This window comes from Acartia tonsa, chromosome 1, assembly GCF_053477335.1.
Source record: "Acartia tonsa isolate MP-2025a chromosome 1, ASM5347733v1, whole genome shotgun sequence".
Lineage (NCBI taxonomy): Eukaryota > Metazoa > Arthropoda > Copepoda > Calanoida > Acartiidae > Acartia > Acartia tonsa.
In genome coordinates, this window is record NC_137260.1 from 36,330,139 (window position 1) to 36,357,190 (window position 27,052).

The window sequence follows — 27,052 nt, forward strand, 5'->3', positions numbered from 1 at the left end:
AATGGTTGACTTACAGCTGTAAAAAAATGATTTTTGATAATTTATAAAGTAAGAAACGCAATTCTTTGATTATCCCAGGACGGAATTAATACCATAAAAAAACCTAGTTTTTACCACTTTTATGGTAAAATTTTACCAGCCTATACGATTTAAAAGGTGGTAAAATTTTACCGTAATCGTGGTAAAAACACTTTTGGTGGTACTCTGTGACGCTTTTTACCAGCGATTTTTACCACAATTATCGGTAAAATTTTACCAGATTTCCGGTAAAATATTACCATTTTAGGACGCAAATTTATACCAGATTTTGACCAATTTTTACCACTTTTTTGGTAAAATTTACCGCAAATTTCTGGTAGATTTTACCGAAAAAGTGGTAAAACTGTTCAACACCTGGTAATATTTTTGCCCTAAACTGGTAAAATTTTACCAGAAATAGGGTAAATATGGTAAAAATTTACCAATAATTGTGGTAAAAACGGGTGGTAAAAATCACGAGAAAGTGGTAAAAAACGACCTTAATTATAGAAAAACCTCGCTTGTATACACAAAACGCAAAAATAAAAAAAAAATTGTTTTCATTATTAACTTTATTGATTGAAACACTTTTTTTACATAATGATTTACATAGGTACGATAGCGCGATACTATATAGGTATATATTCACAGAAATTTTCTTAATTAGTCTATAATTCTAGACGTGGTTTAAATGACGAAATATTACATAGTTTTACAGATAATATAACTGCATGTTTAATCGGTTTAAGCTGAGAAATTAACACAAATATACATAGGTTTTAATTGCTGAGATCTGGATTCTAATTGTACTTTATACTAGAACATTTTTATACAAGAAAAATATATCACGAAGTTACTTTCCATTATTAAATTTTCAAAAATTTTGCTATATAGGAATAGCGGTTTCAAATATAATATTATATGAATATTTTCATCGTCAGAACAAAACTGTCAAACTGTCATATAGATTAATGTACGTACAAATTAAAGGTGGTTAAACATATTTTTGACTCAAGATATAGATGATATATATCACTTTTTTATCACAAATAGTTTATATATGATCTGACTGGAAGGACTATTATACATCAGCTTACTTTTGTCCTTCTTTTCTTTGTTTTTGCCTCTTGTGAAAGAAGACGCGGCAGTCTGGGCACATATAGGTGCATTCGATGAGTCTCGTGTTCAATGGCAGCTCGCTTCGGGGACTGCGTCCATGGGCGCATGTCTTGATTTTCCCCGGTGTTGCACTTCTTTTGCGCCTACTCAGTTTTGATGCTGGCGTGATTGTAGGAGGGGGTGGTTCAAACATCTCCTGCTCATCATCTGACACCCCATACACTGAAATTAAAATATTTTTTAAAATTACTTTTTTTTACAAAAAAATACTTCAATTTTACAATAGTTTTTTTTTCTAGCCTAACCTAACCTAGTGTATTAATAGAAAGAGTAATATTTCTAGTTTTAACCTAGCCTAGCCTAGCCTAGCCTAGCCTAGCCTAGCCTATTCTAACCTAACCTAACCTAACCTAACCTAACCTAACCTAACCTAGTGTAATAATACAATGTAGTACAGAAATGTTTCACTATATGCTTTGGGCACAGTCGCTAGTATAAATATTGTACTATACCTGGGCTTTTTGGTCCTGGATTCTTTATGTTCTCATAAATTATATCAAAATCCGGTTGGTCTTTCATCCTGAAATTAAACAATCTTTACTACAAAGTAAAACGATTTTTGTTTGTATGTAGCGAAGGATCTTGTTAACCGCTGAACCGATCGGGTTCTTCTCATAGGTACCGGCAAGGGAAGGGAGTGGCAAAAGAAACTTTAAGGATATACTTCATATTAGAGGGTTTAGCGTACAGAAAAATCATTTACAACACAGTCGTCAGGATAAAGTAGTAAAAAAAATTTTTTAAAAATCTTACTTTGCTGGTGTTTCCATAACAGTGACTTCCTTAACCTCGTTCTCATCCGAATTTTCTGGAGAGCCAGCTGCAGCTGTTTTGTTCCTGAATTAAACAATATATATATAATAATCTATTTAAATTAAGTAGTAAACTTTTTGGTTCCACATTTACCCCTTCCACCTTACCCAGCTAGAGGCGTACTTTCGCTTTTAATAAATAAAGGAACACGTTGAATTTGTCTTTACAGAAAAATCATTTACAACACTGTCGCCCGGATAAAGTATGAAAAAATAATATTAAAAGAAATATCTTACTTTGCTTCTCCTTCCATAACAGAGGCTTGTCCGACCTTCTGGTCATCCTTTTGTGCCGCCGGACATTTCTCGGATTGCTCCCTGAATTAAGCAATCATATTATTATTAAATAGTAAACTTTTTATGGTCCACATTTACCACTCCCACCTTACCCCTAGAGGCATACTTGCTATAGTTTTGTAATATATAAAGGTGAATTTGTCTGTACCGAAAAATCATTTACAACACAGTCGCCCGGATAAAGTATGAAAAAAGATTATTAAAAGAAACTAGTGGCTACGCCCCTAGAAACCTCTAGGGGCACTTAAGGTTGGAAGGGGAAAAATCAACATCTTCCCATTTTCAATTTCAGTTTCAGAAGAGTAAAAATATTTTTTGGGGGAGGGGGTGAAGACACCCTGCACAAAAATAGTTTAAAACCTTTCCAGGACCTATAAGAAGCTTCACTTTAAAGGAGAACAATATCGGTTTAGCGGTTATCCTTCGGGACAGACAAAAAACGCTTACTACTTTATATAATAGGATATCTTACTTTGCTTCTCCTTCCATAACAGAGGCTTGTCCGACCTTCTGATCATCATTTTGTGCCGCCGGACATTTCTCGGATTGCTCCCTGAATTAAGCAATTATATTATTATTAAATAGTAAACTTTTTATGGTCCACATTTACCACTCCCACCTTACCCCTAGAGGCATACTTGCTATAGTTTTGTAATATATAAAGGTGAATTTGTCTGTACCGAAAAATCATTTACAACACAGTCGCCCGGATAAAGTATGAAAAAAGATTATTAAAAGAAACTAGTGGCTACGCCCCTAGAAACCTCTAGGGGCACTTAAGGTTGGAAGGGGAAAAATCAACATCTTCCCATTTTCAATTTCAGTTTCAGAAGAGTAAAAATATTTTTTGGGGGAGGGGGTGAAGACACCCTGCACAAAAATAGTTTAAAACCTTTCCAGGACCTATAAGAAGCTTCACTTTAAAGGAGAACAATATCGGTTTAGCGGTTATCCTTCGGGACAGACAAAAAACGCTTACTACTTTATATAATAGGATATCTTACTTTGCTTCTCCTTCCATAACAGAGGCTTGTCCGACCTTCTGATCATCATTTTGTGCCGCCGGACATTTCTCGGATTGCTCCCTGAATTAAGCAATTATATTATTATTAAATAGTAAACTTTTTATGGTCCACATTTACCACTCCCACCTTACCCCTAGAGGCATACTTGCTATAGTTTTGTAATATATAAAGGTGAATTTGTCTGTACCGAAAAATCATTTACAACACAGTCGCCCGGATAAAGTATGAAAAAAGATTATTAAAAGAAACTAGTGGCTACGCCCCTAGAAACCTCTAGGGGCACTTAAGGTTGGAAGGGGAAAAATCAACATCTTCCCATTTTCAATTTCAGTTTCAGAAGAGTAAAAATATTTTTTGGGGAAGGGGGTGAAGACACCCTGCACAAAAATAGTTTAAAACCTTTCCAGGACCTATAAGAAGCTTCACTTTAAAGGAGAACAATATCGGTTTAGCGGTTATCCTTCGGGACAGACAAAAAACGCTTACTACTTTATATAACAGGATATCTTACTTTGCTTCTCCTTCCATAACAGAGGCTTGTCCGACCTTCTGATCATCATTTTGTGCCGCCGGACATTTCTCGGATTGCTCCCTGAATTAAGCAATCATATTATTATTAAATAGTAAACTTTTTATGGTCCACATTTACCACTCCCACCTTACCCCTAGAGGCATACTTGCTATAGTTTTGTAATATATAAAGGTGAATTTGTCTGTACCGAAAAATCATTTACAACACAGTCGCCCGGATAAAGTATGAAAAAAGATTATTAAAAGAAACTAGTGGCTACGCCCCTAGAAACCTCTAGGGGCACTTAAGGTTGGAAGGGGAAAAATCAACATCTTCCCATTTTCAATTTCAGTTTCAGAAGAGTAAAAATATTTTTTGGGGAAGGGGGTGAAGACACCCTGCACAAAAATAGTTTAAAACCTTTCCAGGACCTATAAGAAGCTTCACTTTAAAGGAGAACAATATCGGTTTAGCGGTTATCCTTCGGGACAAACAAAAAACGCTTACTACTTTATATAATAGGATATCTTACTTTGCTTCTCCTTCCATAACAGAGGCTTGTCCGACCTTCTGGTCATCCTTTTGTGCCGCCGGACATCTCTTGGATTGCTCCCTGAATTAAGCAATCATATTATAATTAAATAGTAAACTTTTTTTTTGGTCCACATTTACCCCTCCCACCTTACCCCTAGAGGCATACTTGCTAGTTTTGTAATATATAAAGGTGAATTTGTCTGTACCGAAAAATCATTTACAACACAGTCGCCCGGATTAAATACCAAAAAAAGAAGTGAAAAAAAATTTCTTACTTTGTTTGTGTTTCCAAACAAGCGATCTCCTCTTCCAAAGAAGCAATTTTTTGCTTTGCTGCCCTAAGGTCTTGTTTTATTTTCTGCATTGTCTCCCATCCATCGTCGTCCCTGAAAAATAAAAAAAAATAATACTAAAGTAACAGGATGTCCGTGTTTATGTACCGAAGGATCTCGATAACCACTGAACAGATCGGGTTCTTCTCATAGGTACCGGCAAGGGAAGGGAGTGGCAAAAGAAACTTTAAGAGATATACTTCATATTAGAGGGTTTAGCGTAGCTGCTAATTTGAAATATCAGGGGTGTATATCCTATATGGGATCCCCTGTTCAGGTGGTGGGGGGAAAATAACTAAAATATGTGTGGTAGGACCAAAAATTTTAGTTCTTTCAATATTTCTCCATTTCCGTCCCTACTTGGTGAGATAAAAATAGGTGGGAAAAAAATACAAAATTTTGTACCACGGGAACAAAATAAATCTTGTGCGTAATGTACACCCCTGAATGAAACTATAATTATTCGCCATAACAATAATGTTTATCCTACTCTTTTCAATCCGGCTACTACCACCTTCCGAACAGAAATAGAATGGTAACAAAAATAAATAAACTTACGTAGTGCAATCCAAAGTTAGGTTCAAATCTTCTGTATCAGACGATTTAGGAGGGGTATCAGTCAGGTCATCCAGCTTAGCAGGCAGCTCAGGCTCAGACACACTCATTTCGTTCTTCTGTTTTTCGCTATCACTGAAATATATAAATATATATTATATATCCCAGGTAATCGGACCTTTGCCCAAAGAAGTAATTACCAAAAAATATGTAATATGTATTTATGTAATTATGTTGTGATGGATTGTCGAATCTGATTCGATGAATGGTTACCAAAATATAGCTAGGGACGGACGGACGGACAGACAGACAGACAGACATCATTCTACTTCGTTTTATACATATTAAAATATTACTCACCCACTTGTGGTTTCCGGCTTCTGTTCTTCGTGCTGTTCGTCTCTCTCTAAGTCGGCTGCTGCTGTGGCTGTCATGTCGGACATTCTATATTAAATTTGAAAAGAAACAAATTATCACTGGTAATTAAATTTTCATTAATAAATGTCCAAAAAACTGACGTAGGGAATTTTAATATAATAGGGTGGCCAGCAAGATCACATATTGGTATATCTTATATTGTAAACAAGTATATAGACAAATTTAACATTTACAAAAAGTTTATACAAATTTGAAACGTTCTCTTTTTTAATACAGCACATAAACATTACGCATTTTACCATGGAAATCTACCACCGTATTAATTAAAACATTCCCTACGATAACTGTCATATATATAATATTTTTATACAAAATTAAAGAAATATATAATATTAACAAAAGCTAGTTCTGAATACTTTTTTCCTTAGTTTAGGGGGTAAACTACAACTGCTATATACTGAATTACAAAAAATGCGACAGATTATACAACAAAAAATTTTCAGTTTAAGCTCTTAACTTTAAGCTCATTAAACTTAATTGGTGGAAAGGGGTAGTTTCACAAAATGCATTTGAACTTAATTTTGTGAATTGCATATTTTTCTTTGTTAAGATGGTAAAAGTACGTGGTAGAAAATTTAACTTTCTTCAAATTTATGCCATATAAATAGAGTTTAAACACATTTAAACAGGTTCAAATATACGGTTCACTAAATTAACTTCAAATGCATTTTGGGAAAAGACTCCTTTCTAGATATTAGAAAAAAAAATTGAAGATGAAACTTATGACATCAAAAAAAATTACATATAAATATATATATACGTAAAGTCCTGGAATTATTGGGATTGACTGCGACCTATAATCAGGTCTTCGTCTTGTTCTTCGTCTTGTTCTTCGTCTTGTTCTTCGTCTTGTTCTTCGTTTTCAGACGAAGGTTCCGACGGATAATACTTGTCTCCATTCTGCCAGGGATGTATATTCTACATGGTTCGGATGTGTAATATTTTTTCCAAGAATGCTCAGGGATGTATATTAGATTTCATTAAATATAAATAGATGGAGGTAAGAAAAAAGGTAATAATTAAGAAAACTGAAAACATTTGTAAATTTTAAAAATTTTTAGCCGTGGACAAACAATATTTCTTGTGCAGAATATACACCCCTTTCCCGAATCAGCTGTAATGTAGCTGCCAAAGATACCGTAATTGTTTATGTTTTGAGAACATTGTTGAGAACTTGCTCTCTGTGGTGGTCTGGAGGTTGATCTTTTCTTCTTCTCTAACTCATCATCTTCAGGCCTGTGTCCCTGTTCCCACAATCTTTGCTTCTTCATGTTGTCCTTTACTCGTTTGTTGGCATCTCTTCTTGTCCGAGCCTCACCACGCTGGCCGAAATCGGGCAAATGTGTATTTGTTCTGTTCAACATTTGCTGCAGCTTAATTTGGTTAGGTTGCTCACTGAGTTGACTATTACTACAACCTGGCTCTGGACTATAACTACAACCTGGTTCTGTGTTTACGTCTTCATCAGGATTTGATGTGCCTGCGCTTTCAGCATATTCCCGGCTTGAATTAATTTGTGCTGTGCTCGTGCTTGCTCTGCTCTGGTTTCTGTACAACACCGCATTAATTTGATTCGTTGATGGAAATGTTGTTTGTTTTCTGGGACGTTTAGGAACTTCTTTGGTAGGCTTTGGCTTTTGGGCCACTTTTGCTTTTGGCTTGCGTTGTTCTTCTTCTTCTTCACTACTACTACTACTGCCAGTTCCAGTGTCTGGGTCTGATTGATGACCTTCATCTGTCTCATCACTCTCTGGTGCTTCTTCTTTGATGTCAGAAAGTAATTCACCTTCTTCTCCATCTTTTTTCCACTTTGCTTTTTCTCCTACAAAGAAATAAAAAATGTTAAAGCAAATGTACATAATTGTAGCTTCAATATTATTTCCATACCTATATGAACATTAGTTACTATTAATCAGATTCAAATGAAAACAAGCAATATTTTTTACCCTATATTAATATGCCAATCAAAGATAAAAGGGGGAATTTTGCATTGGCAATTGCTTTATAGGGGTACAATATGGAACTGTGAAGAAACGGCGTCGCCACCGCCGAGGACCGCCAATAAAAGCCCCAAAAAAGTGTCACTTTCGCCCACCCCCCCCCCCCCCATTTATTACATTAAGACCTGTAACTTACCGTCAATGTTGATGAGTTCTAAAATTTCCATTTGGTTGTATATAGAAACATTTGAGCCTACTGCAACAACCTCATAATGACCCGTGTGGTTGTGAATTATAATGGCAAGTTTGGGTAATATTATTCCACATGGATGTATCCGAATTTCCTTACTTGCATTGCCGTCATTCTTGCCCTCATTGTCCTCAACCTCCACAATTTCGTCACTCTGGTTTCCGTCATCTTCGTTATCCACCTCGAATGATGGTTCATTGTCCAGCTGTAAACTTTTCTTGGTTTTTGCTTCGGCTTCCAATGCGGTTTGCCTTCGCTCCCGGTTCTTTGGAATGATCGCCACATCATCTAAATAATTATTATAGTCATTATTTCAAATAGTATAAATGTTACCCAACCCCCCCCCCCCCCCCCCCTCCAAGGAAATAGCTTAAAATCACCGCAGGACCAATACACAGAAGAGTAGAATCCGATCTCCAGGATACAATTAATACCATAAAAAACCTAGTTTTTACCACTTTTATGGTAAAATTTTAAAATATTAATAAACTTAAATTTAGGTGATACAGTTCCTACGTTTTTCAAACTATAAATAACAATACCTTCGGCATCCTCATCATTCTCATCACTGCTGCTTTCCTCCACGACTCTTGTTGCCTTTCCAGTCACCTGTCTCTCGTTACTGTTGCCTGTAAATAATTAATTTATACATTAATTTTATACGTTTCCAAACAAAAAGCAAGTACTGAAAACATTTTTCCACCCCCCCACCCCCCCTACTTGGTTGAAAAAAAAATTTTAAAAGGAAATGTGTTGTAGGAGGGATAGAATAAATAAATCATAGAGTTCTTTAAATATTTTTCAATTTTCCCCCTACTTGGTGAAAAAAAACTAGGGGGGGGGGAAGAAAAATTTAAAAAAAATTAGTAGCAGAGGAAAAAAAATCTTGTGCAGTATATACACAATACGAGGAAAGATAAAACTTATAAATAATAATTAATGTTCAACAAATATGTACCTGTGATTGAATTATTTCGTCCATAAAATTCTTTCTGTCTTTGCAGTGGTGGAAAGTTTGGTGGTTGTTCATCATCTTGCATTGGGACTGTATCATCAAGATTTCCCACATTTTGGCCCTCATCGTCTGTTTCAGAAATAATTATCTTCTTCGACTTCGACTTCGAGCCCTTTCCATGCTTCTTCCTTTTGGAGCTTGTGATGTTTTTAAATACATTTACTTTGGGTTTATTATTGGACTGGCTGTTGACAATTGGATCTTCATATAACCTACGTGGCTTTACTGGGTGCTTTACTGGTTCTGGAGTTACTGCTGGATTCTCCGCGGGTAAGTCATTCCCAATCTGATCATCATTTGAATTCATTTCAACGTCGTCGGCTCCGTCATCAATTACAAGCTCCTCACCATTGTTGCTTTCTTCATCAGCAATGTTTTCCATACCATTTTCTTCAACAGCATTGCCTTCAGCTTCATTGTCTTCAACAGCATTGCCTCCCCCCTCATTGTCTTCACCATCAGTGGATACATCAGCAGTGGAATCATCAGCAGTGGAATCATCAGCAGTGCAATCATCAGCAGTGGATTCATCAGCAGCATTCATCTTTCTATTTCTTGAAATTCTAGTTGCTTTCTCACTGGCATTGTGAATCTTTGTCTGTTCTTCACTCATTTCTGGTTTCAAATTGGTTGTGGCGTACGAATAATACATTACAGCTCTTTGTATAACCTTCTTATTACTATGGACTGTCTTGAAAAATTGCTTGGGGTTCTTTGCCATGTCTGCATAATCTTTGATCTGAAATGAATTTCTCGACCTGTCATTGTTTATTCTCAAGTAAATCGGGTTCTTTCCTTGAACTTCGTGGGGTAAGCAACCCATTGAGTGGGCACCTAACATGTGGTAAAATTTCCTGTCTTCGGCTGTAACACCTGGTGTTGAAGTTGTGATTGTCTTCGGTTTAATACGCCGCTTAATTCTTTGTATCTCTGCAGGGGCCAGATAAAATTCACACATCTGTAAGGCTGATCGTTTCTGTGCCTTTTCCTTCTTGTCTTTCTTGTCTTTCTTGTCTTTCTTGTCTTTCTTGCCTTTCTTATTGCTTGTCTCCTTCCTTGGCTTGATTTCAAAAACCTGTTCATACGTGTAGTTTGGGGTTGACAATGCGCGTTCTTGTTTTCGCGTTACCAGCCCTCGAAATAGCCTCCAGCAGACAGGATCCTCATTAGCAAGCATATAATCTTGGGCCCTCTTCTTATTTTCACAAAAACCAGTCGCGTCCTCTTTAAAAGTGTGTTCGAAATTGCGCAAGAACCTAGATAAAAAAAGGGTTTATATCAAAACAGTCTCAATATATAACATATAACATATATCAAGAAAAGATGAACTAAAAGTCTTGCCAAATAAAAAAATACATGGTACAAAATTGAAATTCTTTGAAACATATGCCATAGAAATGTAGTTTAACAATTTAACAAGAATACAATATGCAGTTAACATTTCGTGAAACTACTTTTTTAACTAAAGAACATTGAAATGCATTTTGTAAAACTACCACTTTCACATTGAATAGACGCGGAATAGATGCGATAAATAATTGAATTACCTACAAGCTTGTATGTGGTTCCTCACTAGAAAAAGGTCGCTTGAAGACACATAGGTTCCTGTTCTCCACAAATTTGGTGGGATAGCTTCATCTAGGTACGTCTCGTTAAGCACTAACTTACAATGATCCAAGAAACGATCCACTGAAATAATAATGAAATTTTCAATTAACTCTGCATAGGTACATGTTTATTATTGTACCAGGGGTGTATATTCTGCACAAGATTTATTTTCACAAATAAAATATATATATAAAAAGATTATTGTACATGGTCACCTGCTAGCAAGAATAGGAATGCCCCTTTTATTCGGTTTATTTCCCTTGCCCCCACCTCCCTTCTCCCTGTTTTAAACGTTTTCTCATCATGTCAAATTTACAAAATAATATTTACTTACCAGTTTCGTCATCAATAACTTCCGGAGCAGTCCAAAAGGCAGCTGTGATGCGGGCGTCAAAGGTGAACTGCTCGAACACGACATACAGGAAGGTTATGATGTCGCGGCATACTTTCAGTAAGGTTTGCCAGCCTATATCCACTTTCAGTGAGTCTTCGAAATTTTGGATGAAAAAGATAATTTCTTCTCTTCTCATATAACCATCTTTTTCCAAGGGGTCCTGGTTCTTTATTCTTTCTCTGTAAAAATCTGGTGAGAAAATCTGGTCCACGACAACATCCTGATTCTCACTAGGCCCTTTATTCGCCTCCTCCTCATCAAGCTCATCCACATTGGTCAGTCTTCTTAGATCAGTCACCAAGGTTTCCACAATTTGGCCGGTTTTCTTCATTTCTGTTTTCAGGGTTTTAGTATTTTCAGCCATATCTCTTGATACACTGTCTTGCAGGTCTTTGATTTCATTCTTCACTAACTCATGGTTTGTGGACGTTTTGTTTACCAAGTTTCTGATGGACGCATTAATGGGCTCTAATTGATTTTTCATTTGTGAGGTCAAGAAAGTACGTAGCTGCTGAAATTGGTTCTGAATTTGGTTCATAACGGCCCCGGTGAACAAATCCTTAAAATGAAACATATTAAACCACATATTTTCAAGTCTTGGTATTTTAAAAACTATGTGGTAGAAAAGAAGACTATCCACAAACAAGAGCAAGTGATCCTAAGCATCTTCCATCATTTTTGGACTTTGACAAACAAAAAAACTTGGTAAAATTTGACCAACTTTTTGGTAAAAATTGACAAGGTAAATTTTTAGGCTAAGTCCAGATTTTTGGACTTTGACCAAAAAATCAACTTGGTAAAATTTGACCAACTTGTTTGTAAAAATTTACAAGGTAAATTTTTATTGGTCAATGTTTACCAAAAATTTAGTCAAATCTTACAAGTTATTTTTTCCAGGCTAAGTCGATATATATCCTAAATAATTGTAATTTGTATCCTCTGGATGACAAAATGAAATAAAAATAATACCTCGCTTTCTTCCATCTCACCAGAAGGGCCAGATGATCCCTGGGGTCGTGATGACTGGGACTGGGATCGTGATGATGTTGCAGGAGGAACTACAGCTCTCGCGGTCCGTTGACTCGCGGAGTGGTGCCGTGCCCGTGGAGATGGAGGTGGGGTAATATTTATTGGCCTCATTGGAGATGTTGTGGTTCTATTTGTGTTCTAAAAATAATATAGATAATTATTGTAAAGCATTACTTACCGAGGATTATAGTTTTAAACAACACCGGCATTATCCTAATTTTTTTCTTCTATTTTTTAAAACTTTACCCTCCCCCCCCCCCTCTCCCGACAAAATGACTGTGTTAGGTTAGGCTAGGTTAAGTTATATGGTTAGAGGGACCCAATTTGTTCAACGGTTAACGAGATTTGTTGGTACAAACCCACAAACAGACATCATGTTAGTAAGTTTAGTTTAACAACAAAACACCAACAAACCAAAAACCGATAACAATAAAACTTAAAATCCTACCTTTGCTGTTGTACCTTTGCCACCTCCAGTAGATTTGTTGCTTCCAGTTTTGGCACTTGGAGCTTTGGCACTTCCACCTCTGGCACTTAAATTAGGTTTGCCACCTCCAGTAGGCTTGTTGTTCTAAAACAAGAAATAATTGTTGTATTTACAATGCATAAAAAGATATTAGATAGCAGTGGCTACGCCCCTAGAATTTTAATTACTAATATCAAATGTTAAACACACTGTGGAAAATTAATAAATAATTATACTTGGTCAATAATCTTTTGTGGTCTGTTAAGCATGAACCGATAAGGTTTTCCTTTCGATCCGGTAACATGCGAATTTATAAGTTTTAAGAGCGAAGGGTAGCAGCAATTTGTACAATAGTAAATTAGGCCTTAAATATAATTTTTACCTTTACAGAACTAGCACTCTTTCCAGTCCTCGTCATTTTGGGATCTAGCTTGATCAATTGCCAGTCGAAGTTACGCTGTTGGATCCAGGTCGTTGGCATGGGCAATTTGCATAGTTTTAAATCTGAAATGTGTAGACAGAAATTAAAATTTTATGTAAAATTAAATTAAATTGCAAACATGTACTCTTTCAAATTACAGACTAGACTTATAACACTTTAACTTCATACCCATCGATGGCCAAAAAGGTAGGGTTTTGCTAAATTTAGTTGAAATGCCTTTTTTAAAATTAGCTATAAAAAATAATTTTAATGAAAAAAATATTTTAAAGTACATTTCACATAAATTCCAAATAAAGAGGGAAGGAAGGGCCTTCAGTTGAATTTTACAACATTTTACATACATATTATAACAAAAGGGGGGGGGGGGGGGAAGTGACACTTTTTGAAACCAAAACTAAAAGTCAAAGGAACTGAACTAAAGAAACAGTTACAGATCTGTAATTTTGCATGGCAGTTGTTTTATAAGGGTACAATATGGAACTTTTAGTTTTGGTTTCAAAAAGTGTCATTTCCCCCCCCCCCCTTTCTCTGCTTTCAATGTACAAAATTAAATTCCGATAGGAATTACGATGGAGACATCTTGATGCAACAGGTGTACGGAGATATGTGCTACTCTGTACTTCAGTAGGTTGGAGGCTAGTTCTGTTGGAGGATGGCTATAGTCTTCGGGATCGTCAGTCTTGCCTACTCCTAATACCAGGGGTGTATATTTTCAGTGTTTAAAACCATAAAACTTAATTCATATTTCCTAGACCCCCCCTCCCCCCTTTACCACACTCTCCTCCTGGCATGATAAAGAATTACAAATAAATTGTGGTAGGTTAAAAAGGAATTAGATGAAATGTATAGTTCATGAAATATTTCTATACAACAATTAATCATGTGCAAAATATACACCCCTACCTATTATTCTGGAATCTTCAGGAAAGGTGTATGCCGGAAAAAATGTCCTCACTTTGTGGACCAACCATACTGTTTTATCACGACGGCAGTCTGGGACAAAGTAGAGGTCTTGGCAGTCTGTATAGAATTGATTTCTTTCGAACTTTCGTTTGTTGGCATTCCTTTTTCCCCTGACAGCCAGCTTTTCATTTATGTACGGTTTCACTGTGTGAAATATCAACAATCTAAATATGTCATTTATGTCATTAATGGCTGTTAAACGGAAAGGTATGTTGCTGGTGAAATCGTTATAGCTTAAGTGTTTGATCAGCAATACACGGAAAGAAAGTTATGTTACATTTTTAAAAATTACATTAAAATTTGTAAAGAGTGGGGGGGGGGGGGGAGAAGTGACACTTCTTGAAACCAAAACTAAAAGTCAAAGGAACTCAACTAAAAAAAAATAGTATTACCTGTTTGAAACCTCTTTAAGGCCAAAATTATATCCTCGGATGTAAGTTGCAATCACATGATTGGCACTTTCGAAAGCATAACAACTGAACGCCATGGATGGTCCAAATCGGCGGACATGTTCCGGCATATGGTAAAGCATGTGAGTATTGTAACTCAAGCACGATTCGCCGTACATCTCCGCCAATTTTGAGTTCAGGACCATTATCATGGTCTTGAGCTCAGCCACACGTTCAGTTGTTATATGCTCTTCGAGACAGCGCAATATGTGGAATAAAAACTTGCATATCAGACGTTGTTCATCTTTAAGATTTGCCAACTGGAAAAAAAAACATCGTAATAATTTAAGGGAAAACTAGCTCTTTCGCCCCTAGCCTCTAGGGGCTTCGCCCTATATACTTATTGGAAGTCCACCCTCCTCAATAGAAATATATATATAATATAGCACACGTGCGCAAATTTAAAAAGAATGTTATTGCTATACAATATAATGAAACTGAAATAAGCTTTAAATTCTAAAAAGATTATAATATGGTAAAAACCTACCTCTGCATAAAATATCATATGGTAAAAGCCCAGTACTTTGAATTCAGAACTTTTCAAATTGAGGGCTAGCTTCTTCTCTGTCAGGCGCATGATGGACGTACGGGGAACGCGATCAAAATCGCCAACAAGCTTCAATTGATCGTTGATTTCATCTATAATTGGAGTTACTGCAGTTCATGGTAAAATATGGGTGATAAGGAGAAAATTTTCAAAATTTAAGTTCTTTAAACTTTTCAAACTAACACTCTTTTAAGCGGCATAACAAGGCGTACAAATAATGTGTAATAGACATAAATCTAAAAATGCAGAATTTTATCGCAGTGCCGAGAAATGCGCGAAGAAAACACCTATTTTACGCGTCATTTCTTTAGTCAAATGCAGTACATCCCTGTAATTCTCTCCATTTGAACTAAGTCTTCTTCTTCCAATTCTGGATAACTATTACGTCCTTTCTTCAGGTACGTCATCACTTTCTTTACATAGCCCAGGTGCAACGCGTGCATCGGATCACTGGGGGTATCTTGTATTAAATCCAAGCTCGGGTCAAGCTCAGAAAAACTGGTTTTCATGTTCTGATTATTTTCCTCTAACTTGCGGAATTTCTCGTCAGACCTCGGCGTACCCATATTTTGACTGTCACTGGGGTAAAATACATTCATTGATTCGAACAATACCAAGTTCTTTTGACGGAGATAAGTCTGTGAAAAAGCCATCCCTGGAAGGTCACAGTGTGGGCATCCATTTTTTGATCCATGGCCAAGAATGCCGAATACATCGGCTCTCGCAACGGCATCGTGGATGATGGTTCTACATTGAAAGGTATGTCCAGGTAATCCTTCTTGAATTAGTTTGTTGATGAATCGGGTAACATTATCCAGAAAGTTGTAACTGTAGGGACGCCTCCTCGTCTTCTCAAATATGCTGACTGGCAATATAACACTGAAATCCTTGTTGAAGAATAACCTGAAATAATAAAGAAGAATTAATAATAATAGCATTTAATAACTTAGACTTAAAATTGTAGTTACTGATTTATAAAACGTAAAGGCTGGTAAAATTTTACCGTAAAAGTGGTAAAAACTAGGTTTACTTATGGTATTAATTAAGTCCTGGTATACAGTAAGACAGATTTTTATATATGTATGCAATAGAAAAAAGTATCAATTGTAAACTTAGTTTTCTTTTTTATTTCTTTATTGAATGGTTTCCTAAACTTTGGCTTTAAAAATCTGGGCTGTCAATTGATGTAAAACAAATATTTCGATATCCTTTGAAATATAGGGTGCCATTCCTAAAAAATATTTTTTCGAGGGTCATGCTGTATATGAAAAGAACTTTATCCCAACCCAACCCTTTCAAATCCACAATATATTAATTACTTACCTAATCCAGACAGTATAATAGGAGATATGAGATCCCTGAGCTGCTTTCACTCCGTCGCCCGAGATGTCAAAAGTTATATGATCATCAACGGCCTGTTGTCCATTCAACCGTTTAAAGTCTGTGATGGCGTCTTGGAGGATCTCATAGGTAGGGAATCTGGAAAAAGAAATATATTTTTAACTAATAATAGCTTATAATATTGTTCTCAAGTTGTCGCAGGAAGCAATATACCAAAGAATGATCAAACTGATAATTAGAACACTTGAAAGTTTGTTGTTAAAAAAGGAGAAAAATCGACATGTTTAAAATGGACGTACGGAAATTCTGGTAATGATTATAGAAATGCTACGCTTTCTAAATCGTATATAAACATACCTGCACTCAATCAGTGAACCAGGAGCATTTGTAGGATTATATTTGTTTTCTTTGATTTCAACTTTGTATTTGGGTTTGAATAATGTATTATATGACGGAAATTTGAAAATACACGAGCGTTTCAGAATTGCCAGGATGATTCTAACTTTGTTGTGAGAGATGGGGTTGTCTAGAACACAAACGCTTCTGAAATCATTAACAATTTCTTTCTCAAGTTCTGTAAGATGTTTGAAGGGATCCCCGTCATGATCGCCATCAGGTTCGCCATCAGGTTCGCCATCAGGTTCGTCATCAGGGTCATCGTCATCATCTGGGTCAAAATCATCTTCAGGTATATCAAACAATTCGACGTGTTCCCAGTCCTCGGCATCTTGAATGCTGTCATTGTCTGCATCATTATTATCGTTGGTATTATTGTTGTTAATATTGTCTACAACAATATTAATGTAGTTTGTTTCTTCAGGATTGTTATTTAATCGCTCCAAAACTTGGTTTGCGTAGCATTGATAACATATACTTTCGGTTTCCTTTGTGAAGTTGGTATTGCAGCCTGTACAAACTTTACCTAAAAAAATACGATGTTAAACATGGTGTTTTATAGTTATAAACCTTCCCGGGACCTATGTGAAGGTACCCTGTAAAGGAGAACCCAATCGGTTCAGCGGTTAGCAAGATCCTTTTGAACAGACACACAGACATCCTGTTACTTTAGTATAAGGATAATGCCGTAAAGAAAAACTAGTCAAATTAGAAAGTTAAAAAATTAAAAATTCCAGAAAAAGTAGATAAATGTAGAGAGTGGGTGAAGGTGGGTTAGGTTAAGGGATCCCATGTAGAATATACACCCCTGGAACAAGGATATCTTGAGACAAACTTAACTAACGTTTGATCAAACCAATTGTTTGAAATTTAGATTGAAAGGAAAATAAAAAACAAAAATTGGGAGACAATGTTTGTGGGAATTTGGACAAACAAACAACAAACAGACAGACCGACATCGTTCTACTTTATATTACAGATATTGTAGGTTACCTTTTGACGATGCAGTTTCGTTCTCATATTCCACATCCATCAAATCCTCCTGCTGTTCTTCTTCTAGTAATGGCTGACTGTCTTCACTTTGTGGAGGTTTCTTGCGCCATTTTCTGGTTCTCGTTGCAGTACAGAAGAGTTTTCTTATGGACCTCAGTTTATGCTGCAACTGGAAAAAGATTACATAATTAGTGAATTACTTATTTAAAATAATATAGGGGAGTTGTTATGGATCGTTATTTGGGCAAGCTACACGTGTCAATTGATTACAGTACATATGACTATACTGGTGTAAGAGCAAGCATGTTTATAGTGCGCTGACTGCAAGTGAAAAATAGAAATTAAAGTCGAGCATAGATTATACTTTAAGTACAGTAATGAAAAGTAAGGTCTCATCTTAAATATGTAGAAATAATTAGTTGTAAAAAGTCACCTGTACATTTTTCCTCTTATCTCCACTTCTTATACGCTTCAGTAGAGCTTTAGAGAGTGTACCAATCAAATTGTCTCCCATTGCAATAACGTCTAACAGGGGTGTATAGGTAACTCCTGAAATAAGAAGTATATGTTATAATCAGGGATGTATATTCTGCATGGGATCCCCTGCTCAGGGGGGGGGGGGGTGGAAATAAAAAATAAGTGGTTGGAGGAAAAAAAAATGTAAAAATTAAGAAAACTGAAAACATTTTTTCCATTTCCCCCCCCCCCCCCTCCTTGGTGAAAAAAAAATAAAGAAATGTGTGGTAGGAGGGATAAAATAAATGAAGTATAGAGTTCTTTAAATATTTTTCTATTTCCCCCCCTACTTTTTCAGAAAAATCTAGGGGGGAAAAAAAATAAAAAAATTTGTAGCAGGGGAAAAAAAATAAATCTTGTGCAGAATATACACCCCTGGTTATAATAATAAGGTTATTACTTGTTTACATATAACGAAAGAAGGAGAAAGTAAAAAAGGGGGGGGGGGGGGGAGTGACACTTTTTGAAACCAAAATTAAATGTCAAAGGAACTCACAAAATAAAGAGTTAGAGTTACAAACAAGAAAATACCCTTATTTATTCTTTGATTGTGTATAAAATTAATTAAACTTACCTATCAAAATTGTGATCCAATTATACATACGTCATCCAGCGTTGGTCTGACATTTTTTTACTTTGAAAAAAATAACTATATACAATATATACATAAAATTTTGTTTGTTCCAGTCCTGACCTGGATAATACCTATATAAATTTCCTGCCTTCCCTGAAAAGCCGACGAACGCATATATAATCGAGCCCCACTGGTCGTGACTTTTGCAGAATTCTGCAGTTGCATGGAGTTTTATTATAACAACAATGTTGAACCCAGAAAATTTGTTAATTTGCTATAAAATAAATAATAATAAATAATAAAAAACAACATAACAAAAATATCAAAAAACAAAAACAAAAAATAAAACATATCAATTAAGATCTCCTAGAGAGCTATAGCCAGAAGCTTAAAAAACTGTACACGTGCATACGTAATCGTCGGCTTTAGGGGTAAATAATGTTTATTAATGTTTATATGCAGGAAATTATATATCTGCACGACCAGTGGGGCTCGATCACTGTCACCATGGGTACTTAATTATAAAATATATGGGCGCTGCAATCAAAGAGAGGTTAACGTAAATGTTCTGAAAGAACAAATTGATGTTATCCTCTTAGGAAATACCCCCCCCCCCTAGAAAAACGGCCCCTGGCCTCTACCTAGCCGTATAACTTAACCTAGCCTAACCTAACCCAGCAATTTAGTTTGGGGGGGGGGGGGGGATGGGGAGTTAAATAATACAAACAAAATTTTCTAAGAGGATAACGCCACAAATTACAATTAAAATTCGCTTTCAGCATGGATATCCGGAGGCTGGATGAAATCGCCGGCGGCGAGCTCGGCTTCTCCTAGCTTCTCCTTTCTCTTCCCTGAAAGGAAAGAACATTGAATTAAAAATGAGAAAACTAAAGCGTTTTTTAATGAAGAAACTCAAAGAATTCTGAAACATTTTTTGGTTAAAAACAATTTTTTCCCCTGCTACAAAAGACAACTAGCCATGAACAAGAGCATGTGATTTGAAGCAACTTCCATCATTGATCCACTTATTTCTTTTTTCCCCCTCCCCTCCCCCCCCCCCCGGAGCAGAATATACACCCCTGCAATAATTTCGTAGTTTTTACCTTGTTACTCTGGGTTTTATTTAGAAAAAAGGGCTGACGTTGGTGAGGAAAGGTGCACAGTCGGCTTCATGGTCAATGACACGTCTCTCGGTATCATCCAGGCGGGGTCTCTCGTTCTCGTAGAGATTCTCGGGCATAGGTTCAATCTTCTTTAAGTGTGTCTCTACCCAACCGTGATGGTATAAGAGTTTTACTATTTCAACAGCGTCATCAATGCCACATGATTCTTCTTGAACTCGAATATTTAGCTTGGAGAAGAGTCTCAACATCCTAACCATGAGGGCGTCCCATCTGTCATGCAGCTCGTGGTATTGGTATGGATCCATCCTAATTTGAGGAATGATTATTTTGTTTGTCTTGTTTATTTTTGGGAGGGGTGTGATTAATGTTTTTTAACTTTCCGGTATTTTATTTGTCCTTAAACAAGGGGGGGGGGGGAGAAGGCCTGGAGCTCCGGAACCTGGAGGCCTATCCAAAAAATATTAAAACTTGGGAAAATTCATCATATAAGAATGATTTTATCCCTAATAACCTATACTCTCAGTCCAAAGATAAAGCCTATACTCCCTGTTTACGCAAATGTGTCAAAACTTCCCCCCCCCCCCCCCTATTTATTTAGAACAAATTTTGTAGCAGGAGAAAAAAAATAAATCTTATACAGCTAATATACACCCATACCTGTTATTATGATGTACGCGTACCCAGGTGATTAACTTGAATAGCCTGTTATTCAGAACTATCTGAAAAGGTAGAATATTTAAGAAATAAAAAATTACAAAATAAAAATAGCTCGTATTCATTCGAATCCGGTGGATAGGAACAGGTGTTCTCATTCATACGCCAAAAAACTAGGTAACTAGCATATCGTATTATATGCATGGTTTTCTACGAATATAAAAATCTAAAAGCATAAGATTAAAAACAGTTATTTTTAGCCAGTGCCTCCGGCACCTCTGGGCCAAAAAAGTAGTTTCATTCTTATAATTGTACTCCTATATTTGCGACAATCCGTTTATACTACGGTGCAAGACATATATTTATTAATTTTACATTTAAAAAAGTCCTGTATATTACGTAAGCTAAAAAGAGTCCCAAAAATGGGAGAAAAAACGAATACGAAGAATATTTTAGAAAGAATTTTCAATAATTAATGATAAAATTTGAATTATAAAACAGAATGATACATATTAACGTCTTAATTCACTGTAATTTCACTAAAAATGATTACTAAAATACAAAAATGCACCGTAGTCATATAGTCCAGTTGAATTATTGCGCCGATGGAAAGTTACGGTTGCCAACATACAGATTGAATAGGTGGCAAAACACTTTGCAAGACAGTTATATTTTTAATCGTAAAATTGCAACGAATAATAACATTTCATGAATTATATAAGTTATGCAGTTTTAATTAATTAACCGGTAAAATATTAAAATGATATTATATACATAAGGTGTTTTTTAAAGTTTGGCAACTTTGTCCAGCACGTTGATTTTATCATCTGAAAACAGGGTTACGAAAGTTAAATAAATGTAAATTTTTTTTAATGTGAATGTAATATATTTTTGGCAATGACTTAAATGAAATATCATCGATAAAATATAAAAAAATATATTGCAATGGATATAAAAGAAATATTTTTCAATATAAAGTTGTATACCTGTACAGAGCATGTGCATGAATGCCGCTATACCGATTGAAAACTATTGTAAACAATGAGTGTTATAGTTCAAGTCTCTTAGAGAAAATACGTGTTATATCCAAGTATGATTGACAGGAGATGGTCCATGTCACAAGATTTATATGAATGTCAGTTAAGAACTCCTAGAGAGCTATATATTCAGAAGTTTAAAAAAGTACCTTGCTATACTGGCATGATACTTGATGTTATGTCTACCAGTCTTGGCTGTTAGTGTTGATATATGGACCCTGCAATCAAAGAGATGATAGTCAGATGTTTAAAAAAGTACGTGTCCACCTTCAGTCTTGGCTGTTAGTATATGGACCCTGCAATCAAAGAGTGGTTTGCGTAAAAGTAAGTGTTTAAATAATTTTAATATAAAAACATTAATAATATAGGACCTTGAGCGTACGGTTTTAGGCTGCCTTCGATTAACGGTTTAAGTTTTACTAGCGGCTATGCCCCTTAGAAGCCTCTAGGGGCACTTAAAGTAGGAAGAGAAAAGTCGAGGCCTCATCCTATTTTTAATTTGAGTTTCAGCTATAGATTAAAATAAATAAAAAGCTTCGTTGTAAAAGAGAACAATATTAATATATATAATAGGATAATTGTTTTAAGCCTTTTTTAAACCTTTTTGATTTGATCTAAGAAACACTTTTTATCCTATTCTTAATATTAAATAATCCGGGTTTAATATATATGAATGTAAGAAATATTAATAAATTATATTTAAATTGAATATTGTTTTTCAGGTTCAGCAACACTGATTCATCAGAAATAACTATTTGGGCGCTGCAATTAAAGAAGGGCTCACTTAGTAGTAAGTTTTAAATAATGTAATAAAAAAATCAATATAATTTAGGACCTTACGCATGGTTTTAAGCTACTTCGATAAACTGTTTGTTTTATAATTTTTTAAACCTTTTTGATATATGATATAAGAACGACTTTTTATCCTATTCTTAATATTTAAAGTATTCTACTATTAATATATATAAATAATAATAGAAATATTAACAAATTATATTTCAATTAATATTGTTTTTCAGACTTAACCAGGAATCAGATTCGTGAGAAAATATATGGGCGCTGCAATTAGTGAATGGTTTACATAGAAGTAAGTGTTAAAATAATTTTAATAAGAACATGGATATTTTAGGCCATGTTATTAAGACTATCCTTTAACGAAACCTTTTTAATTCAACCTTGCTACGAAGCCTTGTGTGATACCGGTAGAGTGTTTGAGTTCTTAGGGAACCACACTAATTACATAATATTATCTTGAGTTAGACAGGTTTTATAAGCTGTAAACAGACTAATACAATTAGCTATATGTCATTATCTTTAAATTATTTATTATAATTTATATAATAGCACCTTTGAAATAAGCTCATATTATATCCAACCTATATTCGCCCTTTAAGGTTTATGATTGTTTTAAGCGTAACGAAGTTTTATACCCTTAATAGAAAGATATTATAAGATGTGTTTTATGTAAAATAATATTAAAAATATATATAAATTATATTTCAATTAATATTCTTTTTCAGGTTTAGCTTCGCACACAGCTGGGTGTATTCTCTGATTATAAGCTGACCGCAATTCGACCGTGGAACATTTCTTAAGCACCAACATGAAGCTGTTGCCATCAGAAATTCATCCGTTAAAAGTAAGTGTTTAATTATTTGTAATAAAAGATAGTTGGAATAATCCTACACGCAACTACGGCAACACCTCGGCCCCAAAAGGTAGTTTCCATGTATACAAGCATAACAAATATGAAGTTAATATACACAGACACACATCGAACTACCTTTATGAAACTGTATACTAAATTATATTAACAATTAAGCTATTATTAAATTTATTAGATAGATATTAAACTGGTTAGACAAAAGTTAATACATAAAAATAATGTACTAGATAGGTAGCTATTTAAAATTAGATTTTACTACTTTATATTATTGAAACAGTACATTCAGGATATTATTAAAATCTAAACAGCATTACATTCATCCTCGTGCATGTTTACTTCGTGAAGAACAGCTGCCAGTTCGGCAGCCTGGGCAGCGGCGGGCAGCAGAGGGGAAGGACGGCAGCGATTAAGATGTGTAGTAATCCATCCATGTTGATATAACCTCTTACAAACCTCCCTCTGGATCTCGACATTGTCAGTTCTGGCTCTAATCTCTAGACTCTCTCTTAGTACTAACATACGACTATTTAATTCATACCATAACTCCAAATTCCCGTTATAAGACATTCTTAGTTTCTCTCAGTCTGGTTATGTATTGATAACTGAATTAAACTTTCTCTAATAAGCAGGCACATACACAAGCTGTATCTACTTTCTCCATGAAATTTTCCCAAAACCGTTAACTTTCCTTTTTGTAAGGCCTTTTTGATTTGTTAATCCTTTAATTGCTTAATTTAAAAATGAATATTCTTTTTCAGGATTTTGGAGTTGAACCAGTTTTGAAGTACGTGGAGCTTTGCAGTTCCATGGAGAACAACGAGAGTTCCATCTCAACATGTAACAGTCACAGATTATACAAAAAATTTCATTATATTTATTATAACGACAATGTTGAACCGAGAAAATATGTTAAAATATGTTAGTCAGTTAAAATTAACAAATAATTTACAGAACGATACTAATAAGTTTTATTATGACGATCAATGTTGAACAGAGAATATTCTGTTAGTCAGTTAAAATTAACTTAAATAAAGCGTATTGATTACAATCAGTGTTTATTATGACGACAATGTTGACACCTAACATTCCACAGCTAAAATTCTAAAAAATATTGACTTTAACATATAAAGCGTATTGATTACAATCCGCCCAATCGGTGTTTATTAATTAAGTTCTACTCGAGAGCTCCAAACATTCCACAAGCTAAAATTCTAAAAAATGTTATTTACAGAAACGATACTAGTAAGTTTTGTAGTTTCAGTATTGACCTGGATAATATCTATATGACCTGTTATGTTATAATATGAAATAAATTCTAAATAAAATCATTATCATCATTATATTTTATTTGCGATTTTTATCATTAAGTAGAAGGATGTTTGTTTGGAAAAATCTGGACTTAGCCTAAAAATTTACCTAAAAATATTGACAAGAATTTAATTAACAAGTAAGAATGGAAAAACCTACCTTAAATACTGGAGATCTTGAGGCAAGTATAAACTTGTGCACTTTTAATTTGGATGTACTAGTTTCTATCAAACAATCAGTAAACTCTGGATCCTCAAAACAATTCTCCAGGTCACCAGAGAGACAGGATACTGCACTTTCAGGTCCAGGTTTTATAACTTCCAGCCAAATAGTCAGAGTACCTCCAGGTAGGAGACTTGCCTGATTGTTCTTCAGTACATTAATCTCCATAAAAGCAGCATTACAATTTACCTCTCCAGGTGGCACTGTTATCAATCGACATTTAGGCATCAGTAGTAGACTGTTGTTATCTTGGATGCCAATCTTTTGTAGTTTCAGTATTGACCTGGATAATATCTATATGACCTGTTATGTTATAATATGAAATAAATTCTAAATAAAATCATTATCATCATATTTTATTAATTTCATATTCGATATAACGAAAGCAAATAGTGCTGAGTAAAAGGATGCTTTGTTTGGAAAGTATTAGGTCTGAATATTTCCTCATTATATTTTATTTGCGATGTTTATCATTAAGTAGAAGGATGTTTGTTTGGAAAAATCTGGACTTAGCCAAAAAATTTACCTTGTCAATTTTTACCAAAAAGTTGGTCAAATTTTACCAAGTTTTTTTTTTTGGCAGAGTCCAAAAATCTGGACTTAGCCTAAAAATTTACCTTGTCAATTTTTACCAAAAAGTTGGTCAAATTTTACCAAGTTTTTTTTTTTGGCAAAGTCCAAAAATTTGGACTTAGCCTAAAAATTTACCTTGTCAATTTTTACCAAAAAGTTGGTCAAATTTTACCAAGTTTTTTTTTTTGGCAAAGTCAAAAAATTTGGACTTAGCCTAAAAATTTACCTTGTCAATTTTTACCAAAAAGTTGGTCAAATTTTACCAAGTTTTTTTTTTTGGCAAAGTCCAAAAATTTGGACTTAGCCTAAAAAAATACCTTGTCAAATTTTACCAACTTTTTGGTAAAAATTGACCAAATTGTGTTTTTTTGTCTAAGTCCGAAAATTCGGACTTAACCTGAAAAATAGAGTTGTAAAATTGACCACATTTTTGGTAAAACTTCCAAAAGTGGTAAAATTGAAAAAAAAAAAAAAATTTAAATTTAGGCTTCATTGTATAAAAGTCATTATTTTAAAGTACTACAACTGATTATGAAGAGCTGTTTTTTATTTAAAACACAAAAAACGGGTTTTTTTGTTTCGTCAAATTTTACAAAAAAAATGGTAAAATTTGACTAATTTTTTGGCTAAAATTTTTGCTGGTAAAATTTACCACGAAACTGGTATATTATACCAGGTTGACCAGCTTTACCACTTTTCTGGTAAAACGAGTTTTTTTTCTGGTATTTCGTAGAACCTGGGCAGCAAACCTGGAAATTTCATCCAGGTAAAAAGCAAATATATTTTTGTGACTTAAACAAAGCATTTTATCTTACCAAAATATTAAAATATACTCTAGTGATACTGGTGTTCAAGTCAATTTCAGGTTCAAGGTATGATCCTTCAGGTCCTGATCCTCCAGGTCTCCAGAAATCTTTTAAAGACTCCTGTGACCGCAATTTTTGACTTAGAGACTTCAAATTGCTTTTCTTACATGTCTACATAATGTATTAAAATTTCATAAAGATCCGCCAACATTTTCCGCCGACTGCGGCGGCTTGCAGCTACCAATTACTGCTGCGGCCGCTAGAATTTATGTTTTTATATTTCTAATATAAAATTTACTTAAAGATAAACATTTTCTGCAAAAAAATTGTTCTTCTTGCTACAAAAATAAAAAAATTACAGTTGTTTGAAATTTTTAAGTAGAAAAGGACTTAAAAACAAAGGTTGGTTAATAAAAGGGTGAAGGAAGCGAAAATTGACTTTGATTCACTTGAGGTCAGAAATTCATTATCAAACAGGGGACCTGCAGAATTTTTTTAGCCCTCTAGCTCTAATAGGAAATGAGATAATAGAGGGTAGCGTTGAACGCAACCCCACCCCCACCCCAACCCCAATCATAAAATCATAAAAAATGTTGTCAAAAAGAAAAAAATTTGCATTTTATAATGAACGTCTGGAATTTCTGGTTGACTTTTTATATCGTACAGGCACCCTACTACTACGTTGGAAATCAATAAGACAACTCTAAAATTCCTAATGACAATAAAAGCTATCCGTTATTAACAGATCAACCAACGGACCACTTATAAGCTTTTTTTATTTACACAAGTATCATAAAAAATGTTATTATAAAGTGTACATGGACGCAAGGATTTTTTATTAACAATAAGCGATAATTGTTACCAACAGAAAGGCGGACCAACCTCAACTATACAAAAGCTAAACTTTTAGTGATTATAGAAAAGCTTTCTTTAAAAAAAAGTTGATTAATTTAATTCATTAAAAATGTCGCACATTACTGAGTTTGCGTTTTTTGAGATAGACCAAATTACATTCAGGACCCTTTTAGACTCCACCAA

At 34.8% G+C, this 27,052-nt stretch overlaps 5 protein-coding genes across 5 annotated transcripts in view; 1 reads left to right on the plus strand and 4 right to left on the minus strand.

Moving 5' to 3' along the window:
- Positions 1-27,052, plus strand: part of LOC145318327 (uncharacterized) — a 36,150-nt gene that overhangs the window by 4,863 nt on the left and 4,235 nt on the right. The window lies entirely within an intron of this gene.
- Positions 4,356-5,775, minus strand: LOC145318339 (uncharacterized). Its single transcript, XM_080159642.1, has 4 exons — positions 5,624-5,775; positions 5,267-5,398; positions 4,652-4,762; positions 4,356-4,455 (listed from the first exon to the last, which is right to left on the minus strand). The coding sequence occupies exons 1-4, from the start codon at positions 5,704-5,706 to the stop codon at positions 4,371-4,373; spliced, it is 411 nt and encodes a 136-aa protein (XP_080015768.1). The 5' UTR covers positions 5,707-5,775; the 3' UTR covers positions 4,356-4,370.
- LOC145317219 (uncharacterized) lies at positions 6,706-10,544 on the minus strand. Its single transcript, XM_080158236.1, has 6 exons — positions 10,504-10,544; positions 9,417-10,162; positions 8,850-9,356; positions 8,434-8,520; positions 7,838-8,179; positions 6,706-7,523 (listed from the first exon to the last, which is right to left on the minus strand). Exons 1-6 carry the CDS (start codon positions 10,542-10,544, stop codon positions 6,721-6,723), a joined length of 2,526 nt encoding a protein of 841 aa, XP_080014362.1. The 3' UTR covers positions 6,706-6,720.
- LOC145318315 (uncharacterized) lies at positions 10,841-13,181 on the minus strand. Its single transcript, XM_080159623.1, has 4 exons — positions 12,786-13,181; positions 12,386-12,508; positions 11,878-12,075; positions 10,841-11,467 (listed from the first exon to the last, which is right to left on the minus strand). The coding sequence occupies exons 1-4, from the start codon at positions 12,882-12,884 to the stop codon at positions 10,841-10,843; spliced, it is 1,047 nt and encodes a 348-aa protein (XP_080015749.1). The 5' UTR covers positions 12,885-13,181.
- LOC145317296 (uncharacterized) lies at positions 13,230-18,734 on the minus strand. The gene is made up of 10 exons (XM_080158352.1): positions 18,625-18,734; positions 17,968-18,083; positions 17,535-17,703; positions 16,503-17,067; positions 16,128-16,283; positions 15,190-15,707; positions 14,745-14,911; positions 14,201-14,517; positions 13,749-13,972; positions 13,230-13,535 (listed from the first exon to the last, which is right to left on the minus strand). Exons 1-10 carry the CDS (start codon positions 18,650-18,652, stop codon positions 13,393-13,395), a joined length of 2,403 nt encoding a protein of 800 aa, XP_080014478.1. The 5' UTR covers positions 18,653-18,734; the 3' UTR covers positions 13,230-13,392.

Coding starts and splice junctions, on each gene's coding strand:
- LOC145318339 (XM_080159642.1), bottom strand. CDS start 5,706: ATGTCCGACATGACAGCCACAGCAGCAGCCGACTTAGAGAGAGACGAA. Junction 5,399..5,623: donor AAGCCGGAAACCACAAGTGG/GTGAGTAATATT, acceptor TATATATTTCAG/TGATAGCGAAAAACAGAAGA. Junction 4,456..4,651: donor TGTTTGGAAACACAAACAAA/GTAAGAAATTTT, acceptor TGCTTAATTCAG/GGAGCAATCCAAGAGATGTC.
- LOC145317219 (XM_080158236.1), bottom strand. CDS start 10,544: ATGAAGCTATCCCACCAAATTTGTGGAGAACAGGAACCTAT. Junction 10,163..10,503: donor TGTGGAGAACAGGAACCTAT/GTGTCTTCAAGC, acceptor TTTTTTATCTAG/GTTCTTGCGCAATTTCGAAC. Junction 8,521..8,849: donor ACGAAATAATTCAATCACAG/GTACATATTTGT, acceptor AATTATTTACAG/GCAACAGTAACGAGAGACAG.
- LOC145318315 (XM_080159623.1), bottom strand. CDS start 12,884: ATGCCAACGACCTGGATCCAACAGCGTAACTTCGACTGGCAATTGATC. Junction 12,509..12,785: donor AGAGTGCTAGTTCTGTAAAG/GTAAAAATTATA, acceptor TTCTTGTTTTAG/AACAACAAGCCTACTGGAGG. Junction 12,076..12,385: donor GCAAAGGTACAACAGCAAAG/GTAGGATTTTAA, acceptor TATTATTTTTAG/AACACAAATAGAACCACAAC.
- LOC145317296 (XM_080158352.1), bottom strand. CDS start 18,652: ATGTATAATTGGATCACAATTTTGATAG. Junction 17,704..17,967: donor ATAAGAGGAAAAATGTACAG/GTGACTTTTTAC, acceptor ATCTTTTTCCAG/TTGCAGCATAAACTGAGGTC. Junction 13,536..13,748: donor TGAAGATTCCAGAATAATAG/GTAGGGGTGTAT, acceptor CCCTGGTATTAG/GAGTAGGCAAGACTGACGAT.